This window comes from Panthera uncia, assembly GCF_023721935.1.
Source record: "Panthera uncia isolate 11264 chromosome C1 unlocalized genomic scaffold, Puncia_PCG_1.0 HiC_scaffold_3, whole genome shotgun sequence".
In the NCBI taxonomy this organism is placed as follows: domain Eukaryota; kingdom Metazoa; phylum Chordata; class Mammalia; order Carnivora; family Felidae; genus Panthera; species Panthera uncia.
Window position 1 is genome coordinate 14416571 of NW_026057584.1, and position 18113 is coordinate 14434683.

Below are 18113 nucleotides of genomic sequence, written 5' to 3' on the forward strand. Positions count from 1 at the left end.
GGAGAGGCGTAGACGGAGTTAACTACTTGGGGGGATGACTTCTGTGTCCTTGGCCTCCCGTGACTGCTGGGAGACCCTGTGTCCTACCGAGAGTCCACGTCCGGCCACCCAAGAGTGGAGGACACCACTGGCTCTAAAGTCCCATTTCTTCTGAGATTCCCCAACCGCCCCTTTGACCCTCTCCCAAATCTTGAAGAAAAATGATGCAGTTGTGATTCAAGGGAGAAGTTTGCAAAACGAGAAATCACTGTTTTATATGGTCACAGGTACATTATTAGTGTTTGCAGATGAATTATTGAATGTGAGGGAACAAAACAGAAGTGAGTTTTTACATTTCTCAGTGCTATCCGTCCTTCATCTGAAGTTTCTAACCCCAGCCACCAAGCGTAGAGTGGCAACACTTTGTGCTCGTCCTTCGTAGACAAGGAAGCAATCCCAGCACCCACAACGGAGTCTTAGAGGCAGGTTGTCAGGAGCCCCACGGACATCGTTGTCAGGTTAGTTAATCTGAGGATGAGCCGCGAATTTTTTTTTATTACTGTATTTGTCTTATTAACTATATTGCCTACTGATAAATCTCTCTGGCCCTGACTGATACGTTGTCTTGCTGGGGAGACACTGATCAATAACTTGCGTAGAGGAAGTATCTTCAGGAAGTCAGGCAATTTCTCCGGTTAGAGAAATTCTTCTTCTAGCAGGTCAATGATCTCATGACTCATCTCTTCTGCAAAACTCATTAGAACAAACTCATTAGTTCATCCTGCAATTTTAATGTACAACAGATGTGGTAAAAAGGTATCCTGCAAACAAGTAATGGAGTTCTTCCTCAATCGAAGGGGGAATAGGTTAATGTTTTTAATCTTCTCAGTTGCTCTCCTTCCAGAAATTTTTCTTAGAACTGTTACGAGCGAGCCCTAACCGGCAGCCGGATACCTGAACAAGAACGAATGCGTGTTAGCGGAAAAGCACAGACACTCCCAACGTCGAAATGGCTGTCTTTTTTTCAGGAGCACGTGCGCTCGTGATTACAATTTTTGATTGTGTGAATTTTCTCCTGGAAAAAAAAAAATTGTTCCTGGTTTGCAAGATGGGATTTAATGTAACAATCGTTCTTGGTCTCCTACAGAGAGAGCCCTGGCTTCCCAGCGCTCTGATAGCCAGCCGAAGTTGTAAGCCACAGCTCTGGGTCCTGGGGGATGGTGGTAGAGGGGCTTTACAAACGGAGGTTTGGAGAGATGACACGAGGGTCAGTAGGAGGGAGGAGAAGATTAAGTGGGCTTAGGGATACAGAGGGTAGCAGCGTGCCCCCTGCTGGAGGCTCCTCAGGGGGCGCCCCTCAGCCGGGGAGAGTTGGGAGCTGGTCCCCCATATGGGAAGAATGTCCACACCCGGTTTTATGAAGTGTCAAGATGCACAGTAAGAGTCCCTGACCCTGCAGAGCATTGTTCACACACACACACACACACACAAGAAAAGAATAGGAAGAAGGGGCCAATAAAAATCTTTAAAAGTGTTGTCTATGTCAGCCCTACAATTTTCTCTCTTAAATGTAAAAAAGCTCAGGGGCACGTGGCTGGCTCAGTCGGCTGGGAGTCCGGCTTCGGCTCAGGTCACAATCTTGAGGTTCGTGAGCTGGAGCCCTGTGTTGGGCTCTGTGCGGACAGCCCAGAGCCTGGAGCCTGCTTCGGATTCTGTGTCTCCCTCTCTCTCTGCCCCTCCCCTGCTCATGCTCTGTCTCTCTCTCTCTGTCAAAAATAAACATTTAAAAAAAATCTTTTTATTTATAAAGAAAAAAGCTCAAACATTCATTCCTTGGCAGCATAGGTGAATTGCTCATGTATCAAATTCTTAGCTTCACATCCTGAGGGCCAAGGCGAGCTAGCTTCTTGCAGTCAGGCCCACAGAATATTAGAGCTCCATGCGACCTTGAAAAGTCATGTTTCACTATAATCCTCTGCCCTATACATCCCTCCTTCCTGTGTATGGAGGAAATAACTGTTCCCTCCAATGGCACTTTGCACACTACTTAACTGTCAGGTGGGATTACCACACCACCTTGTGGCCAAAATCTAAAAAATGCTGAACACAAACAAAAATTGCCCCCGTTTGTTCTACTCTTACTTGGAAATTCGTTTCTAGTAATAGTTTACTTTCTTAAGACCACATGAAATACTTTGAGAATAATATTCCCTGTTTTATATATGCCTATCATAAAAACACTATGGACTCAGAAAGGATAAAGCTTATGTAATTGAGTCTGTAGACATCAGTCGTACGTTTTTGGCTCAATTTTATGCTTTGGGCTCAGGGAACTGGCAAGCGGGAAATGGCGGAAAAGGAGGTCAGAACTGCAACGTGAATGGCTTTAATGTCTTTCTCTGGTGCCAGGCCAACCTTAAGCATCAGTGCTTATGGTGTTGTTCTGACTTCCGTGTGATCATAAGGATGCTCTTCTCAATGTCAATTAGACAGTGGCCAAAAAGGCAGTCCTCCAAGTGGCCCCTGTATGCTTTTGGTCACACACACGCCTTTGACAACATCCTCACACCCCCGTGTTCCTCCTGCCCACACGTCAAATGTACGCAGTATTGGTTCTTACATGGCAAATTAAAGTTTATCTACAGGTTAGCTACAAGTTTCAAGCTCTTTCATAGGAAGCTGCAAAAGTATGTTAGTATTTTACTTTCTACATTCCAGCCCATCATAGTTTAGTGGGTGTTTTTTAAAAGTACAACTTTGGGGCGCCTGGGTGGCTCAGTCGGTTAAGCGTCTGACTTCGGCTCAGATCATGATCTCGCTGTTCCCGAGTCTGAGCCCTGCACTGGGCTCTGTGCTGACAGCTCAAGAGACTGGAGCCCGCCTCAGATTCTGTGTCTCCCTCTCTCTCTCTGCCCCTCCCCTGCTCGCACTGTCTCTCTCAAAAATAAAAAAAATAAACATTAAAAAAATGTTTTTAAATACAACTCAAATCGGGGAAGACTTTACTTAGAAATGTGTTGAAGTCACATTCTTCATAAGAGATTTGGATCTCTGTCCTTGCAAAGTTTTTATGAACTAGACCTAGATTTCCTCCACATGTAAATCTAGAAGCATTCAAGGTTCAGAAGCTTGAAAATCTAAGGGTGAGGAGAGTTCCCTCCAACCCTGTAGGATAAGCTCCTGCAAGACGCCCTGAGCAGGAGAAATCTGGGATTATCAGCACTACTTGCGAGGGAAATGAAGGACTACCGAGTTTACAACCGAATTCTCTAAAGACCTTTTGGAAAAATGTTCACCCCAAATAAAATTAGAACGATACTTCAGCTGGGGCCCCTGGCTGACTCATTCCGAGGATGCAAGTGACTCTTGATCTTGGGGTCATGAGTTCGAACCCATGTTGGGCGTGGAGATTATTTAAATAAATAAATGCATGCATACATACACAAACAAACGTTTAAAAAGAACATTAATTTTTAAAAAGTATTCATAAAAAAAGTAATACTCTAGCTAAATCTGACATTTTGCATATACTGGATGAGTTAAGTGATTGGAGGACATTTACAGTCTCTTCTTCTCAGAACCTTTTCTACGATCTCTTCTTCTCTGGTGTCCATGAGATACGTACAAATCGTGTTTACTTGTGGATGACACACCCAAGTGTGGCACTTTACCACTAGGTTTGGCCCTCTATCCCGGCGTTCAGGTGTTAGGAACTGGAGTGAACTCTCAAAAGAAAGGTGAAATACTTTACTTTTGACCGACCAATGCAGCCAATTAGGTAATTCTGAGACTTTCCTCTCTAAAAACAGTCTCTACTTTTCCTGTGACAGCTGTAAGCCCTCCTACATATGACAAAAGTCCCACTGTCCTGACCGGTCTCGGGAAAGAGGTTCCAAAGGCCCTTTATCTTCCTTAATAGAAAGATTTTATGGCAAGTCTTTTGCCACCGAGAAAGCAAGGCGGGTCAACCAGCGGTTCTACGGGAGCCGAGGAAATTCAGCCAGGGTTCTTGTTCTCGCCACTTCTGCTCCAACGGGCATGATCTGACCCGGAATTACGGCCTGAGGATGTGCCACCGGGGTCTCCATCAAGACGCAAAGGACCCAGGCTGCATGAAGCTGGATTAAGTGGACTTCACGAGATGGGTCATCCATTGTGTCTATCTTAATGCCAGCTCTTTGAACATAAAATAAAAATATTTCAACTAAAAAAAAAGATTTCACGGCAAAAGTGCTGTCAGTTTTAACATTTCTATTCTCAACTCCCCAGTCCCACTTTTCTTGTTAACCCCTGGGACTGACTACTGACTGACTGAAACCAAAAATTATCACTGCTGCCAAAAGTTAGAAACAAACGAAGGGAATGTGCGGTTGGAGGGTCACTGAATCAAACACGAAGGACCGAAGAACCGGAAGGAGACACGCTGAGCTCTGCCCTCCACAAGCTGAATGTTACGGTAAAATACTTACAACATGCTTGGTGCACAGCAGCCAGGACTGTGATTCTGGGACACTAAGTTGATAAACACATACTTTATTTTTCCGTTGGCATTGATAAACGTATACTTTTTCAATTAGCGTATTTTAAACTGCTTTTGAAAAGAACCTTTTCTGCCATTTGTTTTATAGAAATTCAAGAACTATGAGATGAATTCGTTTAGTATACAAAATTTTAAACCTTGACAGAATCTAAGGACCATGTAAATACCCAACTGTGATCATCTGCACTTTACATTTCTAAAGGTTAAGAATGATTACTATTTTAGCTAAAATAGTATTTGAGGGGCAAAGTTCACCAACCTGGGTATATCAACGTAAACTACAATGAAGTCTTTGGAGAATGACTTTTTTATTGGCATTAAAGTTCGCATGAAACACATACCCAAATTATGATGAAGCCGGAAAGGAATAAAATACGCCTAACTATACATGTGAGATACAGTAATAAAATCAAAGACTTCAGAAAAAATTTACTGGAAGACATCTAAAAAGACTTTTGACAAAACAAAAAATGAAAAAAAAAAAAAAAAAGAATCACTGACCTGATGAATATTTGTTTAATTTTAGGAACTCGTGATGAGGAATAAGACCTATTTCTTTACAATCTGAACAATGTCCAGCTGTGAGCATCTCTGACCTGTGTCTCACTGCCTGGCTCGCAGATCTCAGGCTGCCACATGCTTGGCCGGGTAGCCGGGTAGCTTCTCTGCTCTGAAATTCCCTCCGGGTGTGGAATAGTCCCAGGGCCGGCGGTTCTCCGTGAACCCGTAGAGCTTCCGGAGCGCCACGCGAGCAGCTTCTTCTTCCGCAGCCAGCACGGTCTCCCCAGGTCCCTCCGCAATCAGCTTTCTATCACTAGACAAAACACCGAGAGTGGTCTGAAATTACTCGCGCATCATAAGACATGGGCCACAAGCCTGTTATGGTTTCTAAACCTTATTTTGGCAAGAATATCTATCAGGAGTAACACAAGAGCTTTGTATGTAGTATCTTTTGAATAGTAGGGTTTTGTGCGAATTCCTTATATACAGTAGTTAGAAAAGAAATATTTATATTTCCATAGAAATATCAACAACTTAGTAGGTCCAATATTTTTTTTCAATTTTTTTAAATGTTTATTTGAGAGAGAGAGACAGAGAGACAGAGAGAGACACGGCACAAACAGGGATGGGGCATTGAGAGAGGAAGACACAGAATCTGAAGCAGGCTCTAGGCTCTGAGCTGTCAGCACAGAGCCTGACACAGGGCTTGAACTCACGAGCCACAAGATCATGACCTGAACCAAAGTCAGACGCTTAACTGACTGAGCCACCCAGGTGCACCCAATATTTTTCAAATCAAAAACCAAGGTGCATCTAGGTAAATATGGTTTTGTTCTGTTGTTGTTAGTGATGAAAGAATATATAAAAATCTTCCTACAAAAACTCAAAACTACTAAAACTAAATTCATGGAGGGCACCTGGTGGCTCAGTCGTTAAGCATCTGACTTCAGCTCAGGTCATGATCTCATGGTTCGTGAGCTCGAGCCCTGCTTTGGGTGAACATGAGCCCGTTCTGGGTGAGCCCCACTTTTCCCTCTCCCTCTCTCTCTTCTCCTCCTGGGATTCTCTCTCTCTGCCCCTTGCTGACTTGTGCCCTCTTTCTCAAAAACAAAAAAAAAAAGACTCTTCATGGAAAACTGACATTATTTTTAATTTATCTTGGACCTGTAATGTGAGGAAAAATTTTACGGAACTAAATTGTGCCTTTCTGGTTTCTCATCTAAACTTTAAAACAAATAAAATAGTAGTTCTATATATATACTTTTTAAAGTTTTATTTATTTTGAGAGTGTGCACACATTGAGGGGCAGAGAGAGGGAGGGAAACAGAATCCCAACCACAGAGCTTGATCTCATGAACCATGAGATCACGACCTGAGCCAAAATCAAAAGTCAGACGCTCAACTGACTGAGCTACCCCGGTTCTAGATTTTACAGTAAGAGCTTTAGATCTTTAAAACTTGCTAAGATCTAAAAAAAATTTATATATTATAATCCACTTTGATTTATTCCCAAAGGATACTGAAGTAGCACAGTGAACACTTAAGGCTATTGGTGTTCTATTAAAACCAAATTACAACAAAAACAGGTATTCTGCTTTACTGATATCTGTCTTACTATAACTAGCAATCTCTTCTCCAAAAGTGTAAAAAATGATCCAGCAAGGGAGGAAAGGATGTGCACCGAACAAGTGTGGTATGGATGTGCTACTTCTCAATTATCTTTAACTACTTCCTGGAAATTTCCTGACCCTAAACTGGACCTATCCAACTAAAAGAAGCATCTCTGAAAATTTCATGAACAGCAACTCCACTTAGTAGCTTTGATTCAATATAAATTGACCTGAAAGCTAAGGAAGACTCAAATCAAAGAAAGGCAAGCAGAACTGTGCAGATAAAAGAAAAACAATGTGGAAGGAATTTGCTCAGAAACACTTGCTGTGGTAATAATACGGAATGAAACAAAGCTTAATCATATAGGTTACACTTTACCATAATAATTACACAGTGCATATTTGTACAAAATAAAGGATAGAGAAAATCATCTAAGTGAATTTCAACTATACAATGTTTATTTATCATGTTTCTACCTCAATGATGGTGGCAATGTATCACTGTTCATTTTTTTAAAAACCATTATGCAAAATCTAGGTTTTGTCCTAGATAATAATAATTATTATTAATAATTCTATTACCTGATGACAACAATTTTAGTTAACAGGGCAAACTCCCTTTTTTGTTTAAATATAAGAGATCATTCTTCAAACCTTCCATGTATCATTAAAAATCCTTTAAGAACATCACCTGTCCTAGCTGTACTATATTCCATCATGTGTATCTGTCATCTCCCTCTTGCTGGATACCAAAGTTTATACTAACTTTTTGCCTTATTTAAAAACTATTGGCTCAACAACTGTTTACTGACTACTATGTCTTAGGAACTGTTGTAGGTATGGGGGATAAAGGGTAAACCACAAATGAACACCTTTGTTTACACATTTTGATGTCCAGAAGGAGACACACCCAAAAGTGAGAACACCAAATCAAAGAACGTGAAAAATTTAAAGACTGTTGGCGTTTTGTCAGAATTACGAAATATTGCACCACTCTGTTCTTCTGCCAGGGGTATATGAACTGCAGATAAAGGACGTGTTTAAGACTTTTCAATCTGATAAGCAGAAGTATCTCATCATTGTGCTGTGTACTTCAAGTTGAAACTTTTTACATTATCCATTTTCTCCTTTGTGATGCCTCCCATCGCCTTTAACTTAGAAAATTCTTCGTCACATAAAGATTAGGAAAACATTTACCTAATTTAATTGAGGTCGCTTATTCAATCAGTGTGAGGCAAGTCAACTGTTTACTAACAAAACTAAGACCTGTTCAACGTGGGTTGATTTATATATTTTGATGGACAACTAAACCCTTCCTTTTCCAGTCCTAGGCTCAGCTGAAGCTGTTACAAGTGTGGATTACGGTTCAATCGGTAACACTTTTGAATCACAAGTTTTCTTTTTCTACAGAAATAGTTAGAATAAGATGAAGTTCTTACCTCCAAGTATACAACGTATACTTGGTTAGCAAAAGCTACTATTAGCAAACCCCAGATTACTTGGCTTCCCCTAAGAATAACCAGCAGGAAAAGAAGTAGTAAAGAGATAATCGTGGGAATGAGATTTTAAAAATCTTCTAATGCAGGGGCGCCTGGGTGGCTCGGTCGGTTAAGCGTCCGACTTTGGCTCAGGTCATGATCTCACTGCTCGTGAGTTCGAGCCCCGCGTCGGGCTCTGTGCTGACAGCTCAGAGCCTGGAGCCTGCTTTGGATTCTGTGTCTCCCTCTCTCTCTGACCCTCCCCCGTTCATGCTCTCTCTGTCTCAAAAATAAATAAACGTTAAAAAAAATTTTTTTAGAAATCTTCCAATGCAATTAGAGATTATATTAAGGAATTGTGAAGTCAGTTTTTAAGGCTTCCAATCAATGTTATGAAGCTAAGATTAAAATTTTACTAACCAGTACAAGCCAACAAAAAACACAGGCAAAGCTGTGGTGCTTCCAGACTGCCTGGTAAGTCTAGATTCAGGAGCTGAAATATTCCTTTTCTTCAGTTCTTCTACCAGTAGCCCCATGGGATTTATTATCTTCCAAATCTCAAAGAGTTCTTTTCCAGTCATCTGAGTAATTAAGAAGTCCTGCGCATAAAAATATAATTTATACATTGAAATTAGTATGATGAAAATAAGGACCATAATTCAAAGTACACTTTTAAGAGAATTTAAAAACTTACTGGGAATTGAAAAAGACAAAATGTACTATTCTTTTTCATTTCTGTGTAGTTTTTCACGTAAGTTTTACTACAAAAATCATAGTTGTCGCAGACGACATGATACTCTATGTAGAAAACCCAATAGATTCCACCAAAAAATTGCTAGAACTGATACACGAATTCCGTAGTCACAGGATACAAAATCAACATATAGAAGTGTTACATTTCTATACACCAATAATGAAACAGCAGAAGGATAAATCAAGGAATCAATCCCATTTAAGATTATACCGAAAACCGTCAGATATCTAGGAATAAACCTACCCAAAGAGGTAAAAGATCTGTACTCTGAAACCCATAGAACACTTATGAAAGAAACTGAAGATGACACAAAAAAATGGAAAAACATTCCATGCTATGGGTGGGAAGAACAAGCACTGTTAAAACGTCTATGCTACTCAAAGCAATGTACACATTTAATGCGATTCCTATCGAAATACCACCAGCATTTTTCACAGAGGTAGAACAAATAATCCTAAAATTTGTATGGAACCACAAAAAACCCCCAAAAACAAAGCAATTCTGAAAAAGAAAAAGCTGGAAGCATCACAATTCCGGACTCCAAGCTATATTACAAAGCTGTAGTCATCAAGACAATATGGTACTGACACAAAAAGAGACACACGTATCAATGGAATAGAAGAGAAAACCCAGAAATGGGCCCACAACTATATGGTCAACTAATCTTCAACAAAGCAGGAAAGAATATCCAATGGAAAAAAGACAGTCTCTTTAACAAATGGTGTTGGGAAAACTGGACAGCAACATGCAGAAGAATGAAACGGGACCACTTTCTTACACTATACACAAAAGTTAAGTACAGGAAACAATCAAAATCCTTGAGAAGAGCACAGACAGAAACCTCTTTGAATCTGGCCATAGAGACTTCTTACTAGATACATTTCTGGAGGTAAGGGAAACAAAAGTAAAAATGAACTACTGGAACCTCACAAGATAAAAAGCTTCTGGGGCGCCCGGGTGACTCAGTCGGTTAAGTGTCAGACTTCAGCTCAGGTCATGGTCTTGAGGTCCGTGAGCTCAAGCACCGCAACAGGCTCTGTGCTGACAGCTCAGAGCCTGGAGCCTGCTTCAGATTCTGTGTCTCCCTCTGTCTCTAACCCTCCCCGACTCACTCGTACACTCGTGCGCACGTACGTGCACGCACGCTCTCTCTCTCAAAAATAAACATTAAAAAAAATTAAAACAAAAAAGATAAAAAGCTTCCGTACAGCAAAGGAAACAATCAACAAAACTAAAAGGCAACCTTCAGAATGAGAGAAAATATTTGCAAATGACTTATCTGATAAAGGGTTAGTATCCAAAATCTATAAAGAACTTAACAACAATACCCAAAACACAAATAATCCAGTTAAGAAATGGGCAGGAGACATGAGCATTTTTCCAAAGATATATACAGATGGCTAACAGTCACATGAAAAGATGCTCCATATCACCCATCATCAGGGAAATACAAATCGAAACCACAATGAGATACCACCTCACGCCTGTCAGAATGGCTCACATTGACAACTCAGGCAACAGGTGATGGTGAGGATGCGGAGAAAGAGGAACCCTCTTACACTGTTGGTGGGAATGCAAACTGGTGCACCTGCTCTGGAAAACAGTGTGGAGCGTCCTCAAAAAATTAAAACTATTACTACCCTACGACCCAGTAATTGTACTATTAGGTATTTACCCAAAGAATACAAAACTGCTGATGTGAAGGGGGACACCCCGATGTTTACAGCAGCACTATCAACATCAGCCGAACTATGGAGACAGCCCAAGTGTCCCTAGATTGATGAAGATGTGGTATATATCTGCAAAGCAGTATTACTCAGACGTCAAAAACAATAAAATCTTGCCATCTGCAACAACGTGGATGGAGCTAGAGTGTATTATGCTAAGGGAAATGAGTCAGAAGAAAACAAATACCACATGATTTCCCTCATATGTGGAATTTAAGAAACAAAAGAGAAGACCGTACGGGGGACAAAGAAGCAAACCATAAAACACTCTTAACTACAGAGAACTAGCTGACGGTTGCTGGAGGGGAGGTGGGGGAGATGGGTTAAATGAGGGATGGGTAGTAAGGAGGGCACTTGTCAGGATGAACACTGGGTGTCTAAATAATAAGTCACTAAATTCTACTCCTGAAACTACTATTACACTATATGTTAAATAGAATTTAAATAAAAACTTGAAGAAAAAAATAAAAATAATAGTTGAAGGTGAAATCTTATCTTAGAAATATATCTTTATCAGTAAGAAAAAGATTTTTAAAGCAAATGAATTAATGAATAGATGGTAGAAACTTCCAGCAGAAACTCGTTTAAGAAACTACTATGGGAGGCAGCTGGTGGCTGTTAAGTGATGCTTCAGCTCAGGTTATCATCTCAGGACACTGAGATCAAGCCCTGGGCTCTGCACTGGTTGTGGAGCCTGCTTAAGATCCTCTCTCCTAGAGCACCCGGGTGGCTTAGTCGGTTAAGCGTCTGACTTCGGCTCAGGTCACGATCTCATAGTTTGTGGGTTCAAGCCCCGCATCGGGCTCTGTGCTGACAGCCTGGAGCCTGCTTCAGATTCTGTGGCTCCCTCTCTCTCTGCCCCTCCCCTGCTCACTTTCTGTTTCTCAAAAATAAATAAATGTAAAAAAAAAAACCAAAAAACCTCTAGAGGGTAGTACTTCACTGTCTAAATTTATGATTTAAAAAAATCATTGAAATAATTTCACGTTGTGTCTTTTGAACCTATTTAAGACCTGATATTTTCAATCTATGAGACTAAGAAAATTGAAAAATTATGAACAAAGAATTTTGCCAATAAAACAACTATCAATATTGACAGAAAATAAGGGAACATAAATTTTCATTAAAATATACTGCAAGTAACTCATGTTAACAAACACAGTATAGGGCACCTGGCTAGCTTAGTGGGTTGAGGATCCAAGTCTTGGTTTCGGGCTCAGGTCATGTCGTCACGATTCATGGGTTCAAGCCTCGCATAAGGCTCTGCACTGACAGAAGTCTGCTTGAGAGTCTTTCTTTCCCTCTCTCTCTGCCCCTCCCCTGCTCACGCTCTCTCTCAAAAAATAAACTTTTAAAAAAAAGATTTAAAAAAACCCAGTATATAATAAACGATGGGTAAATGGGGATAGGAGGGGAGAAATTTAAAAAACACCTTGGTTCATAAAATAGTCAATTTCATTACAACACTTGCCCAAGCACCAGAACTCTATTTCAGCTTCATTAGTAAAAAATATTTATCACCTGAAACCAATATAACACTGTACATTAATAACACTGGAATTAAAAATTTTTTTTTAATTTGTAAGTCCTTATTGGGGATTTTGAATTTTTTAATGTATAGAGTTGCCTTACCAGACACGTATGTTAATTACACCTATATATGAATCCCTGGGATTATCTGCAATATAAAATAACCCAACGGTAGGGTAAGGAAAAACAATCTGAATGCCTAAGATATTAGTAGGAATAGAAAAAGAAATCTAGATTTTTCTGGTGATTACCTATGCCTCCTATTTTTTCCCGATAGGTTCCTGGTCTTATTAGTTTATCATTAGAACTTTCAGTGGAAGTGGAGGCTGAACATTCCAATCTCACCTCCCCAGAACAGGGAGACAGTATGAAGACATGCTTCTAAAATGCACCTATGATCATGGAAATCTATCAAAACTCCTCCAGGTTTCTCTAGAGCAGTCTTAACAAGACCATCCACTATGTACTCCTCAATACGCTTCCCCACACACAAGCTTGTCCTCAAGGTTTCTTCCTGGAATGTCCTTCCTAGGGGCAAGCATCACTTTCATGAACTTTCCCTAACCCTGTTATAACTGACTGTTGCCTCCCGAGTTCCCTCTGCACCTTTATAACACATCTTTGAGAGCAACGGCCACTCGAACCGCCTAATGAGCTGACTAGGACCCTGGAGGCAAGGATCGTATTCCATGTTGCTCCGGCTCCAGTGCTCAGCAAAGTGTTTAGCACACACTAAACAACACATCCTAGGTGGACAAATGAATGGAATAAACACAGATATTTGACCTACTTATCTTTAACAGGATCTATAAATAGAACTGTCAACAGAGTCACTACGACACAGAAAAGATGAATTTCCAAAATGGTCTCAGGACTACCTTGTGGAAATATCAAAGCAAAGCGACCAAAATTTGTTTAGACAGTTCTAAGTCTCCACAGAAGCTAAAGGGACAAAGAGAATGGAAATCAAGGGAGGACTCAGTGAGGATTTCTTTAGAAAAAGCTATTTTACTGGGAGAGGAGAGGGCAAAGGAGAGGATTTCCTTTTCACCTCAAGCCACGAGGACTTCAAAGAGTCCAGTGGCCTCCAAATCTGAGACCAGAAACATACAGTCACCTGGCCGCCAACACACATTCTCTGCTTACAGGCAACAGGCTGGCAGAGGCTGCCAGTAGCAGAAGCCTGCGACTCATGTCAAAGGTATAAATATCCTCGAGACCTAATGTGGAACTCACAGAAGGGATATCATTTGTAAGGGAATCCTATGCAGGAAACCGGAAGCTGATGTGGGAAAAAGAGTCAATACCCAGGTCAAGGAAGATGGCTGGAAGGTTCCAGCAGGGGACACAATGCCCCGCAGTTGTTTTGAACATCAACCAGACTCAGAAAGCACTAGACCAGCTGACGGCCACCAGGTCAAGTAAAACTCTTCTGTTCTCCTTTTTCCTTCTCTGAGCTCCCCCTCCAGAAGGGCCGTTAATGTACCTGCTTCCCAAAGGCAGAGAGGTGGCCCACCTGTTACAGGCCCTAGTTGGGGAAGGAGGAAGACGGATACGAACAAAGCCTGAGTGTTGGCCAATGCAGGTATTCTTCTGTATCGAAGTGATCAAAACGAAGTGATATCCCAACAGTTAAGGGATGCTGATTTCAAGGACCCCGACATTCAGATGTCTGAATCAAGACTGTCTCTTGACTTAAAGTAATTGTGTGAATTTGCCATTATGTAAAGGTGACCAAAAACTCGTGCATTCATCCAATGCAGGGGATAAAAATCCTCCCAGTCAAATTCTAAAAGAACAGGGGGAGTCAAGGAATCCCAATTACATAAGTATTTTCACTAGCTAAGCTACTGGCTAACAAGGAATTAGGTATACATCACAGAGACCCAGAAATCCAAGATTTTACTACTTGTAAAAGTGGAACAGCAGCCGGTGCCTCAGCACGGAGCTCCCTAACCACCCCAGGCCTTCGAATAGTTAGTGTCGTTCATTCACTAAACACCTACTGAACATGTACCATGCAGGCACTGCCTGTGGACCTAATGATGGAAAGCTGAAGACAGGCTTGCAGTCCTGGGAACTCACAACCTAGCACTGAATATGCACCTCTGATGATGTCCTCAATAATGAGACACTACCATAAGCTTTAGGGCTTTCTCAGGATTTGGTAGGGAGAAAAATTCACATATAAGCTTCCAAGATCATTTAACAAAGGAACGAATCACGAAACAGTCTTTTCAGGGGCGCCTGGGTGGCTCAGTTGGTTAAGCTCCAAGCTTCAGCTCAGGTCGTGATCTCACGGTTCGTGGGTTTGAGCCCCGAGTCAGGCTCTGTGCTGACAGCTCGGAGCCTGGAGCCTGCTTCGCGTTCTGTGTCCCCCTCTCGCCCCGCCCCTTCCCCCACCTGTGCTCTCTCTCAAAAATAAACACTAAAAAAAAATTTTTTTTAAACTTCTTTTTCTTCTGCCCACCTCATGTATGTCCCAGCCTCTGCAATCAAGCATTACCTACCCTGATGAAAAGAGCAGTCCTCTCAGGGCCACTGCTCTGCAGCAAGGCTCCAACTACTGCGAAGAAAGTCTGCTGTAAAACAGGCGGGGGAACTGGAAACTCTGCACTCAGTGTTAACTGCTCCACGGCCAAGTTTCTGGCCACATGACATACCACTTCCTCACCAGTGAGAAAGTCAACGAGACTCTTAATGCCTTCGGTGGGCAAGTCTGGGTATGCATCCTCGAGACATTGTGTGAGGCAAGTTTTTGAAAAAGATGTCCCTTGTTCAGAGAGTTCTTGATTATCTTTAAGATTCAGAAGAACAGCTTCTTTCTCTATTCCAAGGTTTTGGCGCTTGGCCTCCTCACTTTTAATATAGCAGCTATTAACAAATGCAGTTTTGAGAAGATCTAAGGAAAAGGTCTCCTGTAACCGATGTCCAAACGCTTCTATTTCAGCATGGTAATCCCAGTTGGGCTTCTCTGAACTGAAAACATAGAACAGAAGATAGTAAGAGATGGTAAAGAAAACAATAAGATGTTGCAATGATGCAAGAACTTTTCATTGGGATGCAATTTGACGGATTATGTAAAGGAAATTAAAAAAGACTGAGTTTCATTTTTTTTTAATTTTTTTAAATTTATTTTTGAGGCAGAGAGAGAGCATGAGCAGGGGAGGGGCAGAGAGAGGGGGAGACACAGAACCCGAAGCGAGCTCCAGGCTCTAAGCTATCAACACACAGCCAGATGCAGGGCTCGAACTCACGGAGTGTGAGATCATCACCTGAGCTGAAGTCGGACGCTCAACCGACTGAGCCACCCAGGCGCCCCACGGACTGGGTTTCATTTTAACACAAGGCTTTGATTTTTCTAAAAGTTAAAACTTAAGTCAGATGAGTACTTGCAGTTCTTTGCTATACTCACTAGTGCACACATTTTCCCTTTGAGCCAATGTTAAAGATGTTCTTCAACGTCAGAGACTGAGCCATTACCCTACCTTTTAGAGTCCTCATTTCTCCTATAACCACAGAATTATGCTTTATACCCAGGTATGAAATACACATTATAATTTCACAGGCTCAAGATATAAACAATAAGTACATTATATTCAGCTCTTATTTTATCAAGTTTTACAAACACCCATTTAAATTAGCAACTAAATAATCTACTATCATAGTAAGTAGATTAAAAGTTCGTGATCATTCCCAGGAATGACTACAAGGTCTTTCTAAAGAGACACTAAAACCAAAATAAAACTCTTTTAAGTAAAAAAGGATAGGAGGGATGCCTGGGTGGCTCAGTTAGTTAAACGTCTGAAGTCTGCCTGGGATTCTCTCTCTCTCCCCTCCCTCTCTGCCTCTACCCTGCTTGCTCGCTCTCTCTCAAAATAAGTAAGTAAACTTAAAAAAATTGTTTTTAAAATAGGAAAAGCTAAAGATTTTGGCTATAAGTCATAAAATGTATATAACCTATATAATGCTTAGTTTCTTCCAATTATAAAAGCTTAACATGACTAACCTCACAATAATCAAAGAAATGTGAATTAAGAAGAGGTAACTATTTTTTTGCCTATTAGGAAAAGAACTTAACATTGTTTTGAAAGAACAGAAGAATATGAACTTCTCTTCCTACTGATCTATGTTTAAATTGGTTCACCTTTGGGGGGGGGGGGCAATATTAAAGCCGCTATGAAATTTCATACTTAATTCCAAAGGAGTAGTAACTTCCAAATTAGTCACTGCTGTAATAGCAATAATATGGAACTCAAATACCTACAAATGGAAGTCAAAACACTGAGGTGCACACTGCCACGACTGCATGTCAAAGAAACCTTATCAGAGACAAGAAGATCCGAGACCTCACGTGCAGCAGATCTCAGGTGGCGCTACCTGTGACTTTCTCTACCAGACCACTGGACCTCTCTGCCAAGCTACTGCCAGACACTATTGCAACAAGGCTAAGAACAAACAAGATAAATTAGGGCAAAAAAAAAAAAAAAAAAAAAAAAAAACAACCAAAAAACCCCTAAAGCTCAACTGTTACTGTTTTCCTTTTATTCTGGCAAGTGGACTTGTGCATACACTTAAGTTCGCTCTTGCAACGCTGTGGAACGCTTTCATCCCTCTTATCCGTACCCAAGAATTCCCAGCCATTGCAACACAGGGTCTACAACCCCCCAGGCCCGCATAGAGGTTACACTCGGGAGGCCTCATTTTTCACAACTCGCGGTTGATAGGATCGAAGGGAGAGTGCCGCGGCGCCCCAAGGCAGAAATCCATTCCCTGGGATTCAGTCCACGCGTCCACGTTCCACCGGTGTCTCTACCACACGTGTCCCAGGCTCAGGCCAGGCGCGCTTTATCGAGGAGCCACCCTCCTCGCCGCCGCCGCCCGGTCCCCCACCGCCAACCCGACCCCTTCCGAGGCGGCTCCTACCGGCGCACGGGCGGCGGCGGGCACCGGAGCAGGCGCCAGCGCTCTAACTCCTTCTGGAAGCGGAAGGCGGCGCGGAATCCCTTCTTCACGCCCCGAACAGGCGGGACGAGAGTGGGGGCGGCCGGCGCCAGGAGGCAGCGAGGCCCCCGCAACAGCAGCCTCCCCAGGCCGGATGCCATTGCTGGGGGGAAAAAAAAAAAACTCAACGGAGGGCGGAAGGAAAAAAGCCGGACCGGTGCCTCGGTAACACAGACCCCCGGACTTGGACGAGGAGAGCGAAACCGGGGCGGGGCTAGTACGCAGGGGGCGGGGCGGCTGCCGTTGAGTGTTTACTGCGCATGTGCGAGCTCTAGTTCCTGCCCTAGGGTTTACTCGCGGGTGATCCCGGATTGAGGGGCATTTGGCTCCAAAAATTCGTGGAAGCTGCTGCGCTCTGGCGGTTGCTTTCTTGGTCCTTCCTTTTTCATTAACGCAAAAACCTGGTTCACTCTCAGTTTGAAGACACTTAAAGTCTCAGAAAAACCCATTCCTTGTCAAAAGCCTGGTTCACTCTCAGTTTGAAGAAGACACTTAAAGTCTCAGAAAAACCCATTCCTTGTCAATATATATTTAGTCCTAAGAGTTACAGACCATCAATCCAGCCACTATTTGTGAACAAATATTTGCCCAACGTGTCTCCAAAAGCCTTCGTTTCAGGAGCCCTCCACTAAGCGATTTTGACTTAACCAAAATTTAAATTTCTAACAGTACAAACTTTTTAAAGCATAAAAAAAAAAAAAGGATTGGGAAAAAATGCATCAGAATGTAACAATGGAATTATGTCTTTTCCCCCTTATCTTCTCTTTGGCAGTATTATTATATTGCTTTCCTACCAAACGGTTAATATAAATGTTAATCTAATATTAATTCACAAAAGAAGACTTGTCTGAATTTCCAAGTTTGAGTTGCCTGCTGAACATCTAGATCCCCAAAGGGCAGGCACCTCTTTCTGTGGTCTCTCTATTTGTTAATGGCATCAGTGTCTCCCTCCCTTTCCCCCCCCCCCCCCCCCCCCCCCCCCCCCCCCCC

General features: G+C 42.0%; 1 protein-coding gene across 1 annotated transcript; it reads right to left on the bottom strand.

The window, feature by feature from the left end:
- Positions 1-3432: 3432 nt before the first annotated feature.
- MRPL44 (mitochondrial ribosomal protein L44) lies at positions 3433-17310 on the bottom strand. The gene is made up of 4 exons (XM_049615858.1): positions 17046-17310; positions 14630-15098; positions 8529-8707; positions 3433-5333 (listed from the first exon to the last, which is right to left on the bottom strand). Exons 1-4 carry the CDS (start codon positions 17222-17224, stop codon positions 5144-5146), a joined length of 1017 nt encoding a protein of 338 aa, XP_049471815.1. The 5' UTR covers positions 17225-17310; the 3' UTR covers positions 3433-5143.
- Positions 17311-18113: the final 803 nt, after the last annotated feature.

Coding starts and splice junctions, on each gene's coding strand:
- MRPL44 (XM_049615858.1), bottom strand. CDS start 17,224: ATGGCATCCGGCCTGGGGAGGCTGCTGTTGCGGGGGCCTCGCTGCCTC. Junction 15,099..17,045: donor CCGCCGCCGCCCGTGCGCCG/GTAGGAGCCGCC, acceptor CTATGTTTTCAG/TTCAGAGAAGCCCAACTGGG. Junction 8,708..14,629: donor GGACTGCTCTTTTCATCAGG/GTAGGTAATGCT, acceptor TTTTATGCGCAG/GACTTCTTAATTACTCAGAT.